This window comes from Aulostomus chinensis, chromosome 23 (assembly GCF_037954235.1).
Source record: "Aulostomus chinensis isolate RoL2024-O1b breed Wild chromosome 23, RoL_Achi_v1.0, whole genome shotgun sequence".
NCBI lineage: Eukaryota > Metazoa > Chordata > Actinopteri > Syngnathiformes > Aulostomidae > Aulostomus > Aulostomus chinensis.
In genome coordinates, this window is record NC_141342.1 from 7,564,210 (window position 1) to 7,581,869 (window position 17,660).

Below are 17,660 nucleotides of genomic sequence, written 5' to 3' on the forward strand. Positions count from 1 at the left end.
AAAAAAAAATCTCAATACTGTACAGTAGTTCAGGAGTACTTCTTTGTTTTGTTTTTTTTACAGATACAGCAATTATACAATAAAACATGAAGGGAAACAAGCAGCAGAAAATAATTAATCTCTGCAGAAGGGTTTTAAGTATGTACAAGATTTTTTTTTTATTTTACATCTTTCACTTTCATTAGAAAATACAGTATCTAAGTCCACTATTTATAACTTTGTACAGTACTAACATTGAATTAAATTTGTGGTTATGAGGCCATCATGAAGATTAGGAACAATGGGGATAAGAGACAAAAGACAACTGAAAAAGGGAACTTGTAAAATACAGGCAGGATCTTCCCTGCGGCCCTAAATCCAAAGACAACTTTATTAACCTCTCTATGTCACATTCCATGATTGTAATATATGTACACACAGAAATTTAATCTCAGCCAGCTTGAAAGGGAGGCACAACAGGCCTCTGGTGGGCTAAACGATCAGGCATCGACCGTTAATATGTCCACTGGGAGGGGGTAGGGGGTGGCATTTTCTGCTCAGAGTGAAAATAATGTGGTTTACTTCAACCCATTAAAAGCCCAACCCCACCCCCTCCATGAAATAAACACAAAAAAATTATATACATTTGAATTGTTGCGGTCACTATATTACATTGAATTTTCTTAAGTGTAACGATAGCTGTGTTGATGCTTGTTTATGCTCCACTGATGGAGCGAGAACATAAATTCAGAAATAAAACACACTCATTCTCTGCAAAACAGACACAATCATGAGTGGGTAATTGAAGAGGGAAGCAATAAAAAAGGTACATTGTGTCAACTCACTTTAATTTTTAGCCACATTTAAAATCTTAAAAATATTCATAAAAAGGCAAAATTCTAAGTCCCCAAAAATATTGTGTCATAGACTAAGGAGGAAATATTTTCTACCTGAAACCTTTTTATACACAATTGGCAATAAAATTATATAGGCAAAAATTTACACACATATATGTATATGCATGTGTGTGTGTGTGTGTGTATATATATATATATTTATAGACACATTATATGTGTATATACACATGTATATATATATATATATACACACGTATACATGTAAACACACATATACACAAATATACATGTGTATATAGCTTATGTCATCTGTGTACATATATACATACACACACACATATATATACACACACATATATACACACGCACACACACACATATATATATATATATATATATATATATATATATATATATATATGCGCAATAATTTACCTTTATTTTAATTTATTCATTTTTCAACTTCTATGATTTGTTGCAGCTACCATAGGAAGGAAGCTTCAGTTCTATTGATAAATCACAAAAATATTTAAATAAAAAATAAAAACTTCTAAATCCCAAAATCTTCACTTTCTTTTCATGGCAGTTTTTCACTTGGAGCAACTGATCAGAGCATCAACAAAGAGAGATGGTGGAGTAAAGGCTACATAAGCTCCAGACTGTTGTGGTTAATGTTTGTTGCAAGCTCCTGGTTGTTGTTGCTGCTGCTGTTATTACCACTCAACATGTCTGTCTGTCCCCCTTGCCCACCGTGCATCGCAGTCATTCCACTCAGCTGAGACATGATGGAGCTCTGGTCTGAGCTGAACTGTGTGGGATCTACAGAACTACCTGGCTGCTGCTGAGACTGTGGAGGTTGGGGTGGTGCCATACTCGGGTGATGCTGCCCTATATGGCCTGGGTGAGGTGAACCAGTCTGGGTCTGAGGGGAGATGCGATGAGGTGAAGGCTGGGGCTGAGATTGGGAGGAGGGCTGCATGCGTGGGGACGGGCTAGAGTGCGGAGGCTGAGACTGTGGTCTTGGTGAGGGCTGAGGGGACCTAACCTGACTGCTGAGAGACCCTGCTGGACCAAGTCCTCCTTGTCCTTGTAGATGGGGGTGGGGAGATTGTGCCATCTGCTGTTGGGGACTCATAGGGCTGCTGTGCTGGGCTGGAGAGCCCCCCCCAAGGTGCTGCTGCTGTAGGATTCTATGGTGAATGTTCTGGTGAAGCATACCTTGGGATGTCTGAGGCAGTGGGGGACCACCACCCCCACCTTGTTGTTGTTGCGCTTGCCCTGGTCCACCTTGTCCAGGCTGGACTGGTTGCCCTCCTGTGCCTCCACCTGGCCCTCCATCTTGTCCTTGAAGCGCATTCATTGAATTCTGCTGCTGCTGCTGCTGTTGCTGCTGCATCTGCATCTGGTGCAGTCTTTGCTGGAGAGCTGCAGCTACTTGAGACACGGTGCCTGGGTAGCCTTGCTGCTGGCCTAAATGTCCTGGTCCACTCTGTGGCCCTCCTTGCTGCTGCTGCTGCTGCTGCTGCTGCTGCTGCTGCTGCTGCTGCTGGCCACCTATGCCTCCACCCACAGGTTGAGGTTGGGAGGACGGGGATATCCCTGGCTGTCCTTGGCCTGGCTGCATGAAGCCTTGCTGGCCTTGCGCCTGTTGCAGTCCTTGAGGTTGCTGGAACTGCCCATGGTTTCCCAACTGTTGCTGCTGTTGCAGATGTCTTCTCATCAACAGTTCTCTGAACTGTGGACTCATATTTGACATGTTGCTTTGCTGCCCTGGTTGCATTGCTCCCTGTTGTTGTTGTTGTTGTAAAGAAGCCATTTGTTGTTGCTGTAGACTCCCAGGTAACACTGGGCGCTGCTGTTGTAGCTGCTGAAGCTGCGCCACCGTGGGCATACTGCCACCACCTGTGCAACCCTGAGCCATGTTCAATCCTGGCTGGCCTGCCTGGTTCACATTAACCTGCTGTTGCCCATCCATGTTGGCCAGCTGATTAGTCCCAGGCCCTACAACACCAGGAATCCCTCCAGCAGACCCCTGGAACCTAACACTTCCAGGGCCTTGTGGAGGCCCTCCAGCACCACCCTGACCACCTTGATACCTGGCTGCTCTTTGCCTGATGAAAGCCGCCATAAGGGTTGGGTTAGATCGAAGAATGTTGAGGACTTGTTGCTGTTGAAGGGGTGAGCTTGGAGAGCGCAGTGTTCGCAGGAGATCCTGTAATGCTGCCTGTGGCAGGTTTCCTGAAGCACCTGCACCTGCTATTGAAGAAGGGGCCCCTGCTGTCCCTCCTGATACACCCATTACCTGCATCAGCCCACGGTTTCCTGGTTGAGTTTGTTGCTGATTAATTTGCTGCTGCTGTTGCTGGGCAACTGCTGGTTGCTGCTGTGCTGCCATGTGACCCATTATGCTTGCTCGTTGTGGGTTCATGGCTGGTCCCCCAGTGCCCCACTGCTGGTTTGGTGCCTGAAGTTGTCCACCACCACCTTGCTGGAGATGTTGCTGAATTTGAGGTGGCAACTGAGACTGGGGGCCACCTTGCTGCATCCCTGTAAGCATTCCCTGCTGCTGTGAGTCTAACATAGTCCTGCCTACAACTCCCTGAGCTTGGGGTGGCATGCCCTGGGCTCCAATGTGGGAAATGCTCAGCTGAGTCTGGGTGTTCTGATGGTGAGGATGTGAAGGTATTATACCTCCTGTTCCCAAGCCACGAATCTGAGCTTGGGCCTGGGCTTGAGCCATTTGTCTCTGGGTCTCTGCCAGGCGTTGTATTTTTAGGGCCGTCTCTACAGCAGCTGGTGGGGGGCCTTGCTGCTGGCCTTGTACAGACATGGACCCTTGGCCCTGGTTGGGCTGTTGCTGTTGAGGTGGGGTGGCTGTGCCAAGTCCAGGTTTGCCCAGGGACTGGTGGAGAGGAGAGGCTCCTGGTGGTCTGGGGTTGTAAGGAGGCAAACCTCCAGGGTGCTGCTGCTGTTGGAGTTGCTGTACATTGGGGGGCTGCTGTTGTTGAAGCTGAGGCCCAGTCTGCTGCTGAGAGTTCATCATCCCCCCTCCACCTCCTCCACCCATCGTCTGAAACTGATGATGGAGATGATGTTGAGGGTTCATTGCACCACTTTGCTGCTGACCTTGAGTGCCCATAGCTCCCATCCCTCCTCCCTGCTGTGGAGGGAGTGTAGGCATATTACCCTGGGTGGGTGTCTGTGGGGTAGGAGGCTGTGTGCCCACAGATGTTGGTGTACCAGGACCAGTTGCCCCGTTGTTGGTTCCAGGAGAGGGTAGGCCATTGCCCCCAGGAGCTCCTCCAGGAGCAGGCTTGCCCACTCTTTGCATGCTGGCCATTCTTCTCCTTAGCATCTGGGCTTGCTGCAGCCTGTGCTGCAACTGCTGCTGACGGAGTTTGTGCTTGATATTCAGGCAGAAAGGGACTGGGCACTTGTTCTCCTGACAGTGCTTTGCATGGTAACAACACAGTGCAATAAGCTGCTTGCAGATGGGGCAGCCACCATTAGTTTTTCTCTTGCAGCCTTTTGTATGCTGAACAACACGTTTCATCTTCTGGCAGGACGGCAGAGAGCAATTTGCATTTCGACACTGGCAGGCGTGGACTAGGGATTGGATACAGCGTTGGATGCTGAGGCGGCGCGAGTCTCCAGGGCTCTGAGTGGTAGCAGCAGTCTGGTTGCTGCTCTCATCATCCAAACCAAGGCCTAACTTCTCCATTTTATGCTCATGGCCCTTAGTGTTGTAACACGTGATGCAAAGGTCATAGTCCTGTGAGAGATGACACGATTGATATTAAACATTTTTTAAATATGGAATGGGTTTTTGGAAACACAACAAAACCTACAATCAGCAAATTGTCTTTTGTCATTATGATTATCACAAATCAGATCCACTAACCTCACAAACAGTACAGTGGAAGCGAGTTTCCACATGATGTTTGCACAGATTGCAAGTGTAGACAAAGCGATCTTGGCTCTGGTTATGCAACTCCACCAGCATGCACATGGAGCTCCATTTAGACCTCCTTAGCGAGCTGAATTCCAGGTGTTTGTCCCGTGCCAATGTCAGGAAAGCATCACGGCCATCCATGAGATCACATGCCATCAGGGGATCGGGGTCTACAATGGGAGGCAAGGCATTTGCCATAGGACCAGCAATGAGCCGGATCACAAAGAAAACCTAGGATATTGAGAAGACATATAAGCACCAGGTGAAATGTTGCTGTGCAGCTCAATAGATGTAAAAGCAGTCAGCAATGGTTGAAAGCTATCATTATTTCTTAATTTTAAAGACAGAAATACAACTTGTTTGAACAATCCTCCATTATAATTCTGCAGAAAGTTATCAACAATTTGCTGTACAGTGAAAAACACTTGGTATGAACATGTGCTACGCCAGTGATTCCCAACCTATGGGCCGCGGCCCAAGTGGGCCACCAAATCATTTCCAAAATATTGTGGCTTTTGTATGGGGGTGGGAGGAGTGTAACTGGGCCTATATAAAAATAAATAAATAGAATAATGACCTTAATGTTAAAAGTCAGTTACATTTAAAAGGATATTATAAATGTTCAAATATTCTTTTTATTATTAGTTCAGTCCTTTATGTTCCATCTTCAATAAAAAAGCGCTCTGGGAACGCATAGTTTTGCCTCCGTATTTATGGAGTCAGAGGTGGGCCAAGAAAATTTTTGAGTGAAATTCCTGAGTTGGAAAAGGTTGGGAACCACTGTGCTACACCAATTTATGTTAAATTGTGTTAAGAAGTTTTTTGAGCCGGCTGCTCTCATCATGCTTCAAAATATTGTCAGACAGTAAATACAAGCATTCAAGTCATCATCAATGTATCATTCTTTTTTAAAAATACCTCTTTATGTTTTTCCATAGTGGCATAGAGTTTCTGTGAAAGGTCATTGGAAACATTGGGCATCCCTGGCTTCTTCTTATTTGCTCGGCTTAGGCTGCTCTTGTTCTTACTCGTTTTCTTATTGTTCTTCTTCTTTGCATTTTTACTGTCCCCTTTTGTGTCCTACAATAAAACAAAATAAGTCAGCGGTCATCTACTCAACAAGCTTGAGTTTACAAACTGACCATAATGTTTTCTTTATAACTTACATCAATACTCTCATTGGAAGTGCTGTTCTCCTCTCGCTTCCTCTCTTCCTCCTCCTGCTCCAGCTCTTTGATACTCTCTTCCAGTACATTGGGCCAAAAGTCACCCTCAAAATAAGGCAATTCCTTGGCACTGGTCAAACGATCCTCTGTTGCCTGCTTGAAAATGTCCTTTGGGATAAATCAAAGTCAGTGTTTAGAAGTAGAAGTAGCCTTCATTTGTCACCAAGGGATCGAGCCCAAGGCGAAATTCCATTTCACAAACTCAAAGCCTGATACAACTATCACAAGCGATCTCAATTATTACAGATTGAAAGTAATAATGGTACACTTCAGAATTTAACAACAGCACATATACGTTTGTTGTGTATGTACGCTAAACTTGAGCAGTCCGTTGACCCAATGGAGGCAGATGAGAGTGTGGCGTTGCAGCAGGGCCGCATTTAGCATTGAGGCTATCCAATTTTGTCAGTACTACCAGCCTCAACACATTTAAGTTGTTGTTAATATTCACTACAATCCTAAATACACACTGAAGAGAACAAGCTTATCATCCTCAAAAAATACCAGCAGATGACAGATAAAAGAGAGAAAAGGAGAAACCTAAAATGTGGGCAAAAACCAATGGAAGCAGATGCTTGAGTCACAACTCAGTGGCTTCACTAGTAATTAAACATTGTGAATCATGTTAAACAGCCTTTGAAGTAACTGTTTTACACTAACCATCATCTTAACACCAAATGAGGGAACATCTTCAAAAATGGTGTTATTGCCTCCATTAGAGCTTTGGACAGAAATACAACTTATTTGAACAATCCAATCTGTCTTGGAGACTTATTCTAATCAGTTTTTGGTCCCCTATACATGAAAAAGAAATGTCACTCTACCTTATAGTCATGCACTATCCTCTCTGCCACAGCTTTGTCTAACATCTTCTTGTACCACTCCTGAAGACGCTTGGGCTTAGGAATCTTCTGATCGGCAGGGTGACAGTGGAAGATGTAGTCATCACCTTCACTAGGTGGGCATGCCCAGATGTGGCCAGTTGTGTAGCTGAGGTTGACAGACAGGAGATCATACAGAGTGAGTACAAAACTGAGACAGCTAAAACTTAGAATTGTGCATTTTGAACTTATTTTGGACAATCCAAAGAACTTTTTTGTCCCTCAAATCAGTAATATCAAAACTATTTCAAAGGACAATCTTTTGCATATGTATTTAGAGCCTTGACAACCTAATATTCTTTTCTTTCTTATCATGGCAGAAGCACTCACCCCAACTTCTTGACATATTCCAAGTAGCCAATGAGAATTTCATGGTAAACTGCTGTTCTCAGACTGCGAGGCCGGAAAAAGTGCACACTGTCCAGGTAGGAGATGTAAACTCGCCTGAAAGGGTGGAAGTGGAAGAAAACTGAATGCAAATACCAAAACTCGTAACATTAATAATTACGTTTCTTTAATTAATTTCTTTTTTCATTCAGAGGAATTTGAGCTGTTTTTACCGCTGATTGGGTTGAGGGCAGTCAGATCCATACTCTTGAACATGCATTCCAAAGAAACAGACATCTGCCCCATCAATGTCTTCAAATGCAAAAAGGGCTTTTGTCCTATACGGGAAAGACTCTGACATCTCTCCACTATCCACAAATCTGCAGACAAAAACACAGGTGTAAACATGTGACCATAAAACAAGAGCATTCAACAAAAGTAGACATAAATGATCAATCAATCAACAAATTATTGACACTCAAAATGATTAAGGTTGGAGACTTTTACAAAGGATTGGCTTTGGTTTCAGTCCGTTCTACAGTCTCAATCAGAAAAAAGAGATCTGTTCATTTTTCTTTCAAACCATTCTTAAATCCCATACCTGGACTTCATGCCCGGTTTAACCTCCACCACTTTGTCAGAGACATGCACCACACGAATAAAGACCTCTCCAGACTCTGGGTGGCTTTGACGTTTCAGGAAGTCATTCACCCTCGTCTCCAGGAAACTGCCCAACTTTGTCTGTGGCAATCCTGTGAGGCAACAGAATGGACCATAGCATTTTCCATTTTTGTCGAATTAACAATGGACACAACCAGCTGAGTGAGCTGTGCCTGTTGTCAGAGTTAATAAAACAAAAACAGAACATCCTAGGTAAAAGAGGTCACAAGATGCAGAGACAATGTCACTTACGTTTTGCAGAGTACTTGTTCTCTTTCCTTGTCTTATTAGTCTTCTTTAGGCAGCCATCACACACAAAACTAAGGAATAGCAAACATTACAAAAAGCTGTTGGGTCTATTAAACTGAATATATTTATTGAAACTTAACACCTAGACATAAAATATAGCTACTAACCCTGACGGCCATATTGTATCATTATGCAAGACACAAATCTGGTGCATCCTGCGCCCACAGTCCATACATTCAACAAGCCTTAAAACAAGGAGAAGATACAAATTACACACTGATCTTTACAGCACAGCTGGCCCAATCATATTTTAATATTAAAATAACATTTACACATTGTGAACTTACAGTTCGGGGTCAAGAGTGTCATTCTTCTTTTTCTCAAACTGATCTTTGTTAATGGACCTGAAATTAATTATTAAGAAGTTGCATGACAGAGCGAAAAAAAAGAAAATATTGCTGAGAAACAGGTAAAATATTTCTTATGCATTGCCTTACACATAACTTTGTCTGGTGTCTGTCAATCTATATACTGTAATGTATAACAAACATGTGCATAACACATTGCCCATTATGGAGGTTCTCATAGGAATAAATGGATTTAACTTTGTCTTGCACACATACCCAGAGCTATACAAAAAGGGTTATCAAATTATATTTTTTAAGCAACCACATTAAGGAGAGAATATTGGTTGAATTTTAAAAATTCCAAGATTTTTTTTTAATCAAATGTTTAACACAGGTAGCAAGCACCTTTAAGGGGTAACTCGGTGTGTAGGATATATTTGTAACAGTTATTTTCTCCTTTTTAAAAGAAAGTTTCAATTAAAATACTAATCTAAGCACATTTTAAAACATGAATGTTTGTTGCAGAAACAGCCTTAATACATCTACAGTGCAAAAGACAAGATGACCAAAAAGTGTGGAGTCAAACATTAGGCTCCATGAAAAGTTACCACACATTACATCTAGTAAGTTCTTCAGAAAAAATAATAACTATCTTGTCATTATAAGTTCTTTGACTCAGCTGCCTGTAGGCTGCTGTAGAGAGTGAAAGTCAAGATTAAATGTGCATCGGGAGTATGGTGTAGGACAATATTCAGCTAAAAATGTAAATATTGCAATGTAGTCAACACAACAACCCAATGATGTAATATTTGACCACCTTACACCTACCACCACCTTAGTGTTTGGACTTAAACAGTCTGGGTGAGCATGCCAAATGAAGCAAAGTTTTCATTTTATAATTAATACTTACGTCTGTGGCTGGGTGGGGTCATCACCGAGGGAAACGGTCTCTCCTTGGATCTCGTTGAAACACTTCTCACAGAAGTGGTACCTGTCAGCAAGAAGCCCAAATTTTGGTGAACTACACCATTCCCACAAAGCACAGTCAATAACAGACAGCGCATGGGAGGGCAGTCACCAATTGGAACATGACATGGCAGTGTGCCACAAGCAGGGCAAGCAGGAAGTAGGAGCACGGTGCAGCAGGAAGTCGTCATCAAAACAGCCAGTGTTGAGTTTGAAGGGTGTGGGGATCAGTGATTGGGGATGGTTTTGGAGGTTCATGGCAAGGCAAACACAAGCCAAAGAGGATATCATAGAGGATAGACACATTATATGGAACATGACAAGACAAACATCCAGGACAACACATAGCAGAAAGCCAAGGCAAAGCAAAAATTAGCATTTTGGACACGAGGGGATGATTAAGAACAAGCAACATCACAGTTAAAAGCAGCAAACGCAGATCAATGTGAGCTTAACATGGGAAGGGAACTACAGCTGGTAGCACAAGACATTATACAGACACTAAACAAATATGGACACATAGGCACAGACAACTGCTCAGCTAATTCATTCAAACAGTTCATTTCAAAGTTGGCTTTCTCATTCCACGAAGGAAACATTTCCACAGGACAATGTGGAGAAGGGTCAATTTAAAAAAAAAAAAGTGTTTCACAGGAGAAGGCGGCATTGCTCTATATGTCACAAGAGCTACAACAAAATTTACTGGTACATTTTTCTTCAAGAAAAATGCACATTTCCTCTGTAGCAGTGGGAGTGATCAAAATATTTTATGACGAACTTATGACACACACTGACAATGTTGTGGGTTGAGCTAGATCAATCAATGAAACAAAAGAAAAACTTTGGGGATGTGATAACAGAACAACTGTTAAAATGCCAAAGCAGTTATGGACAATATAAGGTTGGGTTTTTTTTGTTTGTTTCGTTTCAAAAACAATGAGAACATGTGTAAAGGGAGGTATTGGGGGGGGGGGGGGGTCAGATGAGCACATAGTAACAGTTTCTATCTATCTCATTTTCAGAGAAAATAAATTGTACTTTTGCAATTATTTTTTCCAAGTATTTTTTACCATCACCCTTCTATTTGCCCAGGGGTGGGCAACCATGTGCCATGGAGGGCCGTGTGTATGCAGGTTTTCCTTCCAACCAAACACTTTAACAGGTGGTTCCACTGATTAACACACCTTCAGCCACAGAAGAGTGTATTTGCCTGTCTAATCATCTGGCCTTTTCTCCACATTCAGAGTGTTTCCTTTCTCCCATACCTGTTCTGGTAGCTGAAGTAAGCAGCATCTCGGGGGATCGTGCACAGCTGCTTTCCATAGCAGCACAGTGTCTGAGGAGAGAACTCCAGCTGATGGACACAATCAAAAAAAGGGATAATTAAGAAAGGTCTTTATTTTATTTTTTTTTAATTCTTTTTACTCCTTTTCCACTTCACATGTAGGGATTGTATCGAATACTGGTCTTATGAAGGACCTGGATCTACTTATATCAAAAATGAAAATGCGTCCTATAATGTAATGTTGTATCTTGATTTGTGTTAAGCCATTTAAATCCAGTCCTTGGTACACATGTTGATGCAGCTGCAAGACAGCCTGCAGAAGCTGAGTCTGCACAGTCTTCACCATTATCTGCTCAAGCCAGAAGTGACTGCCATAGTAAGGACACACAGACTTCATAGCAAGTCCCAGCAGTTTAAAAATAGTAATCCAATGTACAAATCCATGTTGAAATCGCCACGATAAAAGCTAGTTAACCAAATAAGCGAGGTTGCATTAACTTCTCTTGTGATGGGTTCAATGTTGGCTCAGTAAAATGATAATGTGCTCAATTGTAGCATCAAGAAATAGCAAAATGTAGTTTCTGGCATCACACATGCATAATGCAGTTGGTTGGGCAAGAAATGTGTTTTCCCAAGCATATGAAATATATTTTAAATATGTATAAAACATATCTAAGAGATATTTATGATGTAATAGATATGTATTTATCTATATATCTGTAGATAGATAGATGATTTTATTTCTTCATTACATGTTATGTTGGATGTTGTTGGCTAGAAATATTTTACTCTGTTCAGAGAGTCTAGTTCTGTAAAAATGTTTTAACACCTGTTTTTCACCAAATAGAACAGAAAAGAAAATTATCGATATCTGTATTGATTAAGATTCAGATTCTTAAGGAGTCTCGAAATGTTATCAGTATCATTCAAAATTAATTACTCACCTCCTTATCACATTACTATGTGCACACTAGGTTTTAAAACATGGCTGAACTTGCAAAAAAAAAAAAGGGATAGATTCCTCAAGAGATCGAGTAGATGAGGACTTGCTGTTCTATTTTCATTCTTGTGTGACATGTTTGACATCCAAACTCAGTAAATACAGAGGAGAGAAGCAAAGGGCACCGTCAAAAAAGCACCAGAGTTTTGTCATTTGGGCTTCTATACTCTTTTTTTACAGTAGAAAACAGCACTGAAGGTAGAGACTGTGTTTCTGCGGATACCATTTCATATTTCTGCTCCAGTCTTTATTCAAACTCAAGCTAACTGGATGACACTGGAGCACTTCTTGAACACCAGGTATTAATTCATGCGCAATGACGCACGATTAAAAAGTTTTTTCCTCCAAGGCCCAATTTATGTTCTTTTTTTTAAAACTTTACTTTTTCTTTCTACTCAAGTATATTTCTGAGCCAGTCATCTACTTTTTGATCCATTGCATTTGCCAATAATACCTCATTGAAAATAGTTTAGTCTACAGAGTGCAAGGGTTGATTTTCAGAGGAGGTTGCACACAAGTCGGCTCTCTACAGGTGCTGATATCAGCTGCCTGCCTAAAAGAATAAGCAGTGGAAAGGCAGCAATGCACCAACAGAGTACACCAGAATAGCAGTCCAGGACTTTTTTCTCCTTATTCATTATTCAAATAGTCTCTTCTGAAAATTGCAAAATAATCAATAATACTTAATGTTCAAAAAAGACTTCTTTCCTGTCAGACACAACAGCACCGGGATATTTATGTCATCTACATGTAACTGCTGCACTCCCCTTGGATTGACTCAAACATACTCAGACGCACATTAACTTATCTCACTGTTGTCCACGCTCTTCAGCAAGAGCTCGCTCACTTTCTCTCTTCACTCCAGTCCAATCAAGTCTCAAGTTTTTTTCATACCCTGAAGCAGTTTGCTGCCCTATGATTACAAATGCGCTGCATGGTAAACTGATAATTATTCAAATGAAAAGTTACTTCTACTTTGGTTCATTTATCAACCAAGCACCTTTTTACTTTTAGTTTACTTTTAATGTGGTAATATTCACTTTTATTTTTCATGTGAGTGATTGTACTTTTACTTAAGTATAGATTTTCAGAACTGTATCAACCACTGTTTAAAGCAAACACTTTGAATTTGTAACAGAGATGACACAGAGTGGCCAAAGTTAAAAACTTGAATTGGCTGTGTGTTATTTATTGTTGATAGTGGACCTCCAGCCATCAAATTTGGTCCAGAATTGTAATTACTAGAGGCCAGCCACAGATGACCACATTCACCCAGGTTTCACATTCACATTAATGTCAACTGGAGCTGGAGCTGATAAACATCCACATCTACAGCAGGGTCATTTGATTCGAGAGGGAACGCCAATGAAATACACCCATTGCAGAACAAAGCCAGATGATGGCAGGTGTTAGCAGCTTTTCTGGACAGTGGGAAAGGTGCTTTAGACACACCCACCACTGCAAATCAAGGGTTAAAGGCAAACTTGTCTGGAATAAAAGACGTCTGGGCTTCTGGTGCTAGTTCAAACTGATTGCCACAGCATGTGAACTTGAAAACAATTGTGTTTTCAGGACTTCCAGCGGACAAAGTATCGTGGCATGATATTGGCCGCTGGCTGCTCGCGTCCCCTGCAACCATCTGCAGTATTAGAAATGTGAAACCGATAAGTTTGTTCAATAAGATTTCATATTGCTCCTGAAGTCTTGCACAACCCAGTTGAGTAGGACAAATTTGTCTTTGGACTCATTCTGGGACAGCAAAGGTCTCCATTGTCAGAATTTAGTCAGCCTCTAGAAATAATGGCCAATCACTTTTGTTATTTATCCTCAAAACCAAATATAGCAGTCTCAAGAGATCTGAAATGTGATATGGCTGTAGTGTCCCCACAGCCAAATTTAGCAATGTAGCCACTTCACTGCTTGCATTTTCAGATGTGAGTAAGGGCCTTTATTTTATTTATCTGAAACATATATAAAACATGTACGTATGCAACAGAACATTACCAAGAAAAACTGAGTATAATTTTAACTATGAAAATAGAAATATTTTGTATTACTGTTTGTAAGGTTGCTACACTGCTATGACTGCATGACATGTAATACCTAAAACAAATACTGAGATAAAGACATCAAGATGACAAGTCATCCACCTCCATCCAAATTGCTTTTTTACACTTTGTCTTATGAACCATTCTGACATTTTCTAAATGACTACTGTCTTCAACTAACGCACATTTACGTCACAGTCATTAGCCAGGTTTGTATTATTGAATTTCAACCAAACTTTCAGAAATTCGGCAAAAGACAATGTCAAACAATGTGTGTGATGAAAATAATCATAACAAATTGTGATAACGACTGACTGTAGTCGTAGTAGTGGGGGCACTAATATGTCTGTTCTATACCACTGTCAGCGAAGAGGGTGCAGTCAAACCTCATTTAAACACAGCCACAAATGAAGAAATACAATTCAACTGGGAAAAAAATTGTTGACTGAAATGGAGAGTTTTGAGCAACTAACATCATATCACGGTCTCAAGAGTTCTGGTAACAGCCTTGACAGCAATGAGCCCTGATGGTCATGTGACTGAAGTAATTTCATCATTTATTCACGGAACCATGAAACCGGTTACATTTTTATGCTTTTAGTTCTTGATACACACATTTTTCCACTCCCTGCAAGACGAAAAAATTGTTAGTGATATTTAGTGCCATTTGACTTTCCAGTGTTTCCACTCAAATCTGCAAATTGAAAATGTGCATAAAAGGCCGGATGTAACCTACAGCAGAGATTCATCTGGGACTCCATCTCACCTTTCTCCCACAGCAGTAGCCGAGGCTTTGCATAACGGGGTCAATCTCCTGTTCGAAAACCTCTGCCAGTTTGGAGCAGTACTTGTAGACTCGAGACGTCTTGCGGTTGTAGAGCCAGGCATTGTTAAACATAAGCCATATATCATCTACATACTGCCAAGGATCCTGGTACTGCCCTGTAACCACAAAGGCAAATGCAAAGCATGAGCTGACTGAAGGAGGACTTTCCAAAAATAAGAGAACTTGAAACATAATAACAGAAAACATGAAAAACAGGTGTGGGTTGCGATAATGTCCTTGTGAGGTAATTTAAGTTCACAGATACTAGCTATAAAACATCTATACTTAATTTGCTGGTGACAAAAATGGAAATGTGTCTGTTTAGTTTCCCATGAAACAATATATCTAAATATTAATCATCAAATATCAACCTGTGTCTAATTTTCTCTTGATAGTAGATAAGTCCATGGGGTTCTTCACAATGTCAAAGTAGTCCTGAAAATCACAAAGAGCCTGGTTAAAGTTTAATCACATACACAGGCAGAACAAGACAAGCTGCAGCATCAAAGAGATAAAGGGTGTCAACTGATGTTCCCAAAGACAAAAGGAAAAGCACAAAAGACAGTAGATAAATACAATGGCATGTCAACACAGTTCTTAATACAAGGAAGAGGAACTAAGATCCCAACCCCAGCAGGAATACATACAGGTATGCACAGCAATTGTGGATCAACAGGCATCCTGAAGGGCAGAGACTCTGGGTCTTGTCTGTAGAGAGATTCCAGAGTTGGCATCAGGGCCTGGCGGAGCTCCTCTGGCTTAAAGACTGGAAAAAATATTAATAAGTACGTGGAATGGTATTTAAGTGTTATACAATCAATTTTAACTTTAAATTTCATGAGCAAAAAATAAACACTCAACTTGGATGAATAATATATAGTGAGACATTTTTGTTTTTGTTTTTAATCAAGTAAATAAAAAATTAGAAGTTAAAGTCTTCGGGTAAAATCTCCTACTCTTTTTTTTCACTGGAGCCTGTGGTGCAGCTGCCTCAGATGACTCATCTTCATCTTTCACCTCCTTCTTCACCTCTGGTTTCCTGTCTTCCATCTTAACAACAGATGTTGGTGTTGTAAAGGTATCCATCGGAACACCTTTCCCTCCTTCTCCAGCATAGTCCTCCTTTTTAAGCTCTAATTTAACAGGTTTTTCCTCTGTCTTGAGGTTGCTGAGCTTCCCTCCTTTGGAGCAGGTGGCAGCATCACTCTCCTCCTCCTCATCCTGCTGCTTGACCTCCATCTTGGGATCAAGGTTGGTGGCTAAGGAGTCTGACTGGGGCTGCTGAGATGAAGTGTCCAAGCTGCTTACAGAGGCTGGAGTAAGGGCCTGACTGTCTGCTGGGAATGAACCCTTTTGGGACAACTAATGAGAAAAACACAAAAAACAAACTCTAAAATCTATGGATTAAGCTGAACTGGTCTAATTGTTTAAATGCAAAAGGCGAAACCAAACTGACCGGAGTGCGAGGCAGCTGAGCACCATGCTGTGTTGAGCTTGAGCCCAGTCCAGGGTGCGATGGTGTAGAGGAGCCAGTAGAACCCATATGTGGCTGCTGGGGAGGCTTGTTGGAGCCAGGGCCAGGACCCTGGCCAAGTTGGTTCTGCTGGAGAGCTTGAGGTGCAGCCAGCTGCGGTGCATTAGGGGTGTGTGGCTGAGGTGTCTGAGACCCAGCTAGCCTGGGGGGTGTCTGGTGAGGGGTAGGTGACCGGCTGTGAGCAGGGGAGGGTGAGCTGCCCCGCATGGCTCCCAAATGGGTGATGGCATTGGGTTGCTGGTTTGTGTTAGCTGGCGTCATTGATGACATAGGGGCACCAACTGCTGAGTTGGGGCCCCCAACATTCTGAGGTCCAATAGGCCCAACTGAGGAGGCTCCACCAGTACCACTGGCTGAACCTGGCTGTGCCAGGGGAGCAGCAACTGTGAGAGAAGGAGGAGTACCCATCTGCGTCTGAGGATGAAGAAAGGATGAAGACAGGAATGCCAGATGGTGGGGCGCAAATTGGAATGTAGATAAAATTTAACACAAAGAAGACGACGATGAAGACGAAAACAATTTACTATATACAAACATTATTTATGAAAATTCAAATGTGCTTTACCTGTGCAATGCCTCCCTGAGCTCCAGGCTGAATTGTTCCAACCCCTGCTCCTGGACCAGGAAATTGACCCTGGGACAGATATTGGTTCTGCAACTGGTTGATATTAGACTGCACCATCCTAGGGCCAACGATTCCCAACTAGAGTTATGGAAAAGCATAGACAAGGGCAAGTTTTCCCAAAGCCATTAGACTTGTGTGTATCGCTTGGCAGTGTTCTACAACACATTACTTTAAATCACTGAGAAAAATGGCACTGAATGTCTAAGTGAATGTAAAATCGTGGAAGAATAATAAGCATTTTTTTGTTCAGCTCGGTTGTTAAATCAAGATCTTCCAGTCAAATATTAGAATTGTTGCATTTATTGTCAGTGGATATGCAATTTTCCCATCACATCCATCCATTTTCTTCCGCTTATCCTGTAAGGGTCGGGGGGGGGGGGGGGGTCGCTGGAGCCTACCCCAGAGTGAGGCGACAGTGCTAACTACTGCAACACTGTGCCGCCTTGTAATTTTCCATGATTAATGAATGAAGCAAAAGATTTGGGAGGGAATAACATGTGCCACCAGTAAAACAACAACATTTTTTTTACTGTTGGTCATGTTTACAGTTGATCCTCATTATAAACACTGCCAAACACTTTGAATGGTGACTACTTGCTTTTTCAAAGGTGATTCTTCCCAAATCGTTCACGAAAGCCCAAATTACATTTCCTTGTTTTTTCTTTTCTTACCTGATTACCAGATGTTCCAATGGGAAGAGGAGGTGTGGATCTCTGGCCCATTGACTGCATCCCCATCTGATTGAACTGATTCATTCCTGACAAAACAGAGACTGTTACAAAATGTGATATTTCATGTGGAAATTTTTCCTTAACAGTATATATCATATGCAGTAGTGTGGTTTCTTTTTTCTGTTAAGAAGAACTTAACAGGCCTTCAATCAATTACTATTAAGCAA

General features: G+C 41.8%; 1 protein-coding gene across 4 annotated transcripts in view; it reads right to left on the minus strand.

Annotated features, from left to right (window-relative positions):
* Window positions 1-17,660, minus strand: part of ep300a (EP300 lysine acetyltransferase a) — a 61,586-nt gene continuing 43,926 nt past the window's right edge. For 2 of the 4 annotated variants that reach the window (XM_086196319.1, XM_086196318.1), the window contains exons 12-31: window positions 17,434-17,519; window positions 16,703-16,840; window positions 16,060-16,551; window positions 15,560-15,965; window positions 15,251-15,369; window positions 14,975-15,038; window positions 14,544-14,719; window positions 10,710-10,798; window positions 9,389-9,469; window positions 8,479-8,535; window positions 8,299-8,376; window positions 8,135-8,202; window positions 7,824-7,974; window positions 7,456-7,602; window positions 7,226-7,339; window positions 6,839-7,004; window positions 5,955-6,122; window positions 5,707-5,868; window positions 4,738-5,019; window positions 1-4,608 (exon numbers count right to left, since the gene is read on the minus strand). In XM_086196319.1, the coding sequence (XP_086052445.1) occupies window positions 1,480-4,608; window positions 4,738-5,019; window positions 5,707-5,868; window positions 5,955-6,122; window positions 6,839-7,004; window positions 7,226-7,339; window positions 7,456-7,602; window positions 7,824-7,974; window positions 8,135-8,202; window positions 8,299-8,376; window positions 8,479-8,535; window positions 9,389-9,469; window positions 10,710-10,798; window positions 14,544-14,719; window positions 14,975-15,038; window positions 15,251-15,369; window positions 15,560-15,965; window positions 16,060-16,551; window positions 16,703-16,840; window positions 17,434-17,519 (6,173 nt within the window). In that variant the 3' untranslated portion in view covers window positions 1-1,479. Of the gene's footprint in view, window positions 4,609-4,737; window positions 5,020-5,706; window positions 5,869-5,954; window positions 6,123-6,838; window positions 7,005-7,225; window positions 7,340-7,455; window positions 7,603-7,823; window positions 7,975-8,134; window positions 8,203-8,298; window positions 8,377-8,478; window positions 8,536-9,388; window positions 9,500-10,709; window positions 10,799-14,543; window positions 14,720-14,974; window positions 15,039-15,250; window positions 15,370-15,559; window positions 15,966-16,059; window positions 16,552-16,702; window positions 16,841-17,433; window positions 17,520-17,660 lie in introns of all 4 variants that reach the window. The other 2 variants (XM_086196317.1, XM_086196316.1) reach the window with 1 other exon arrangement.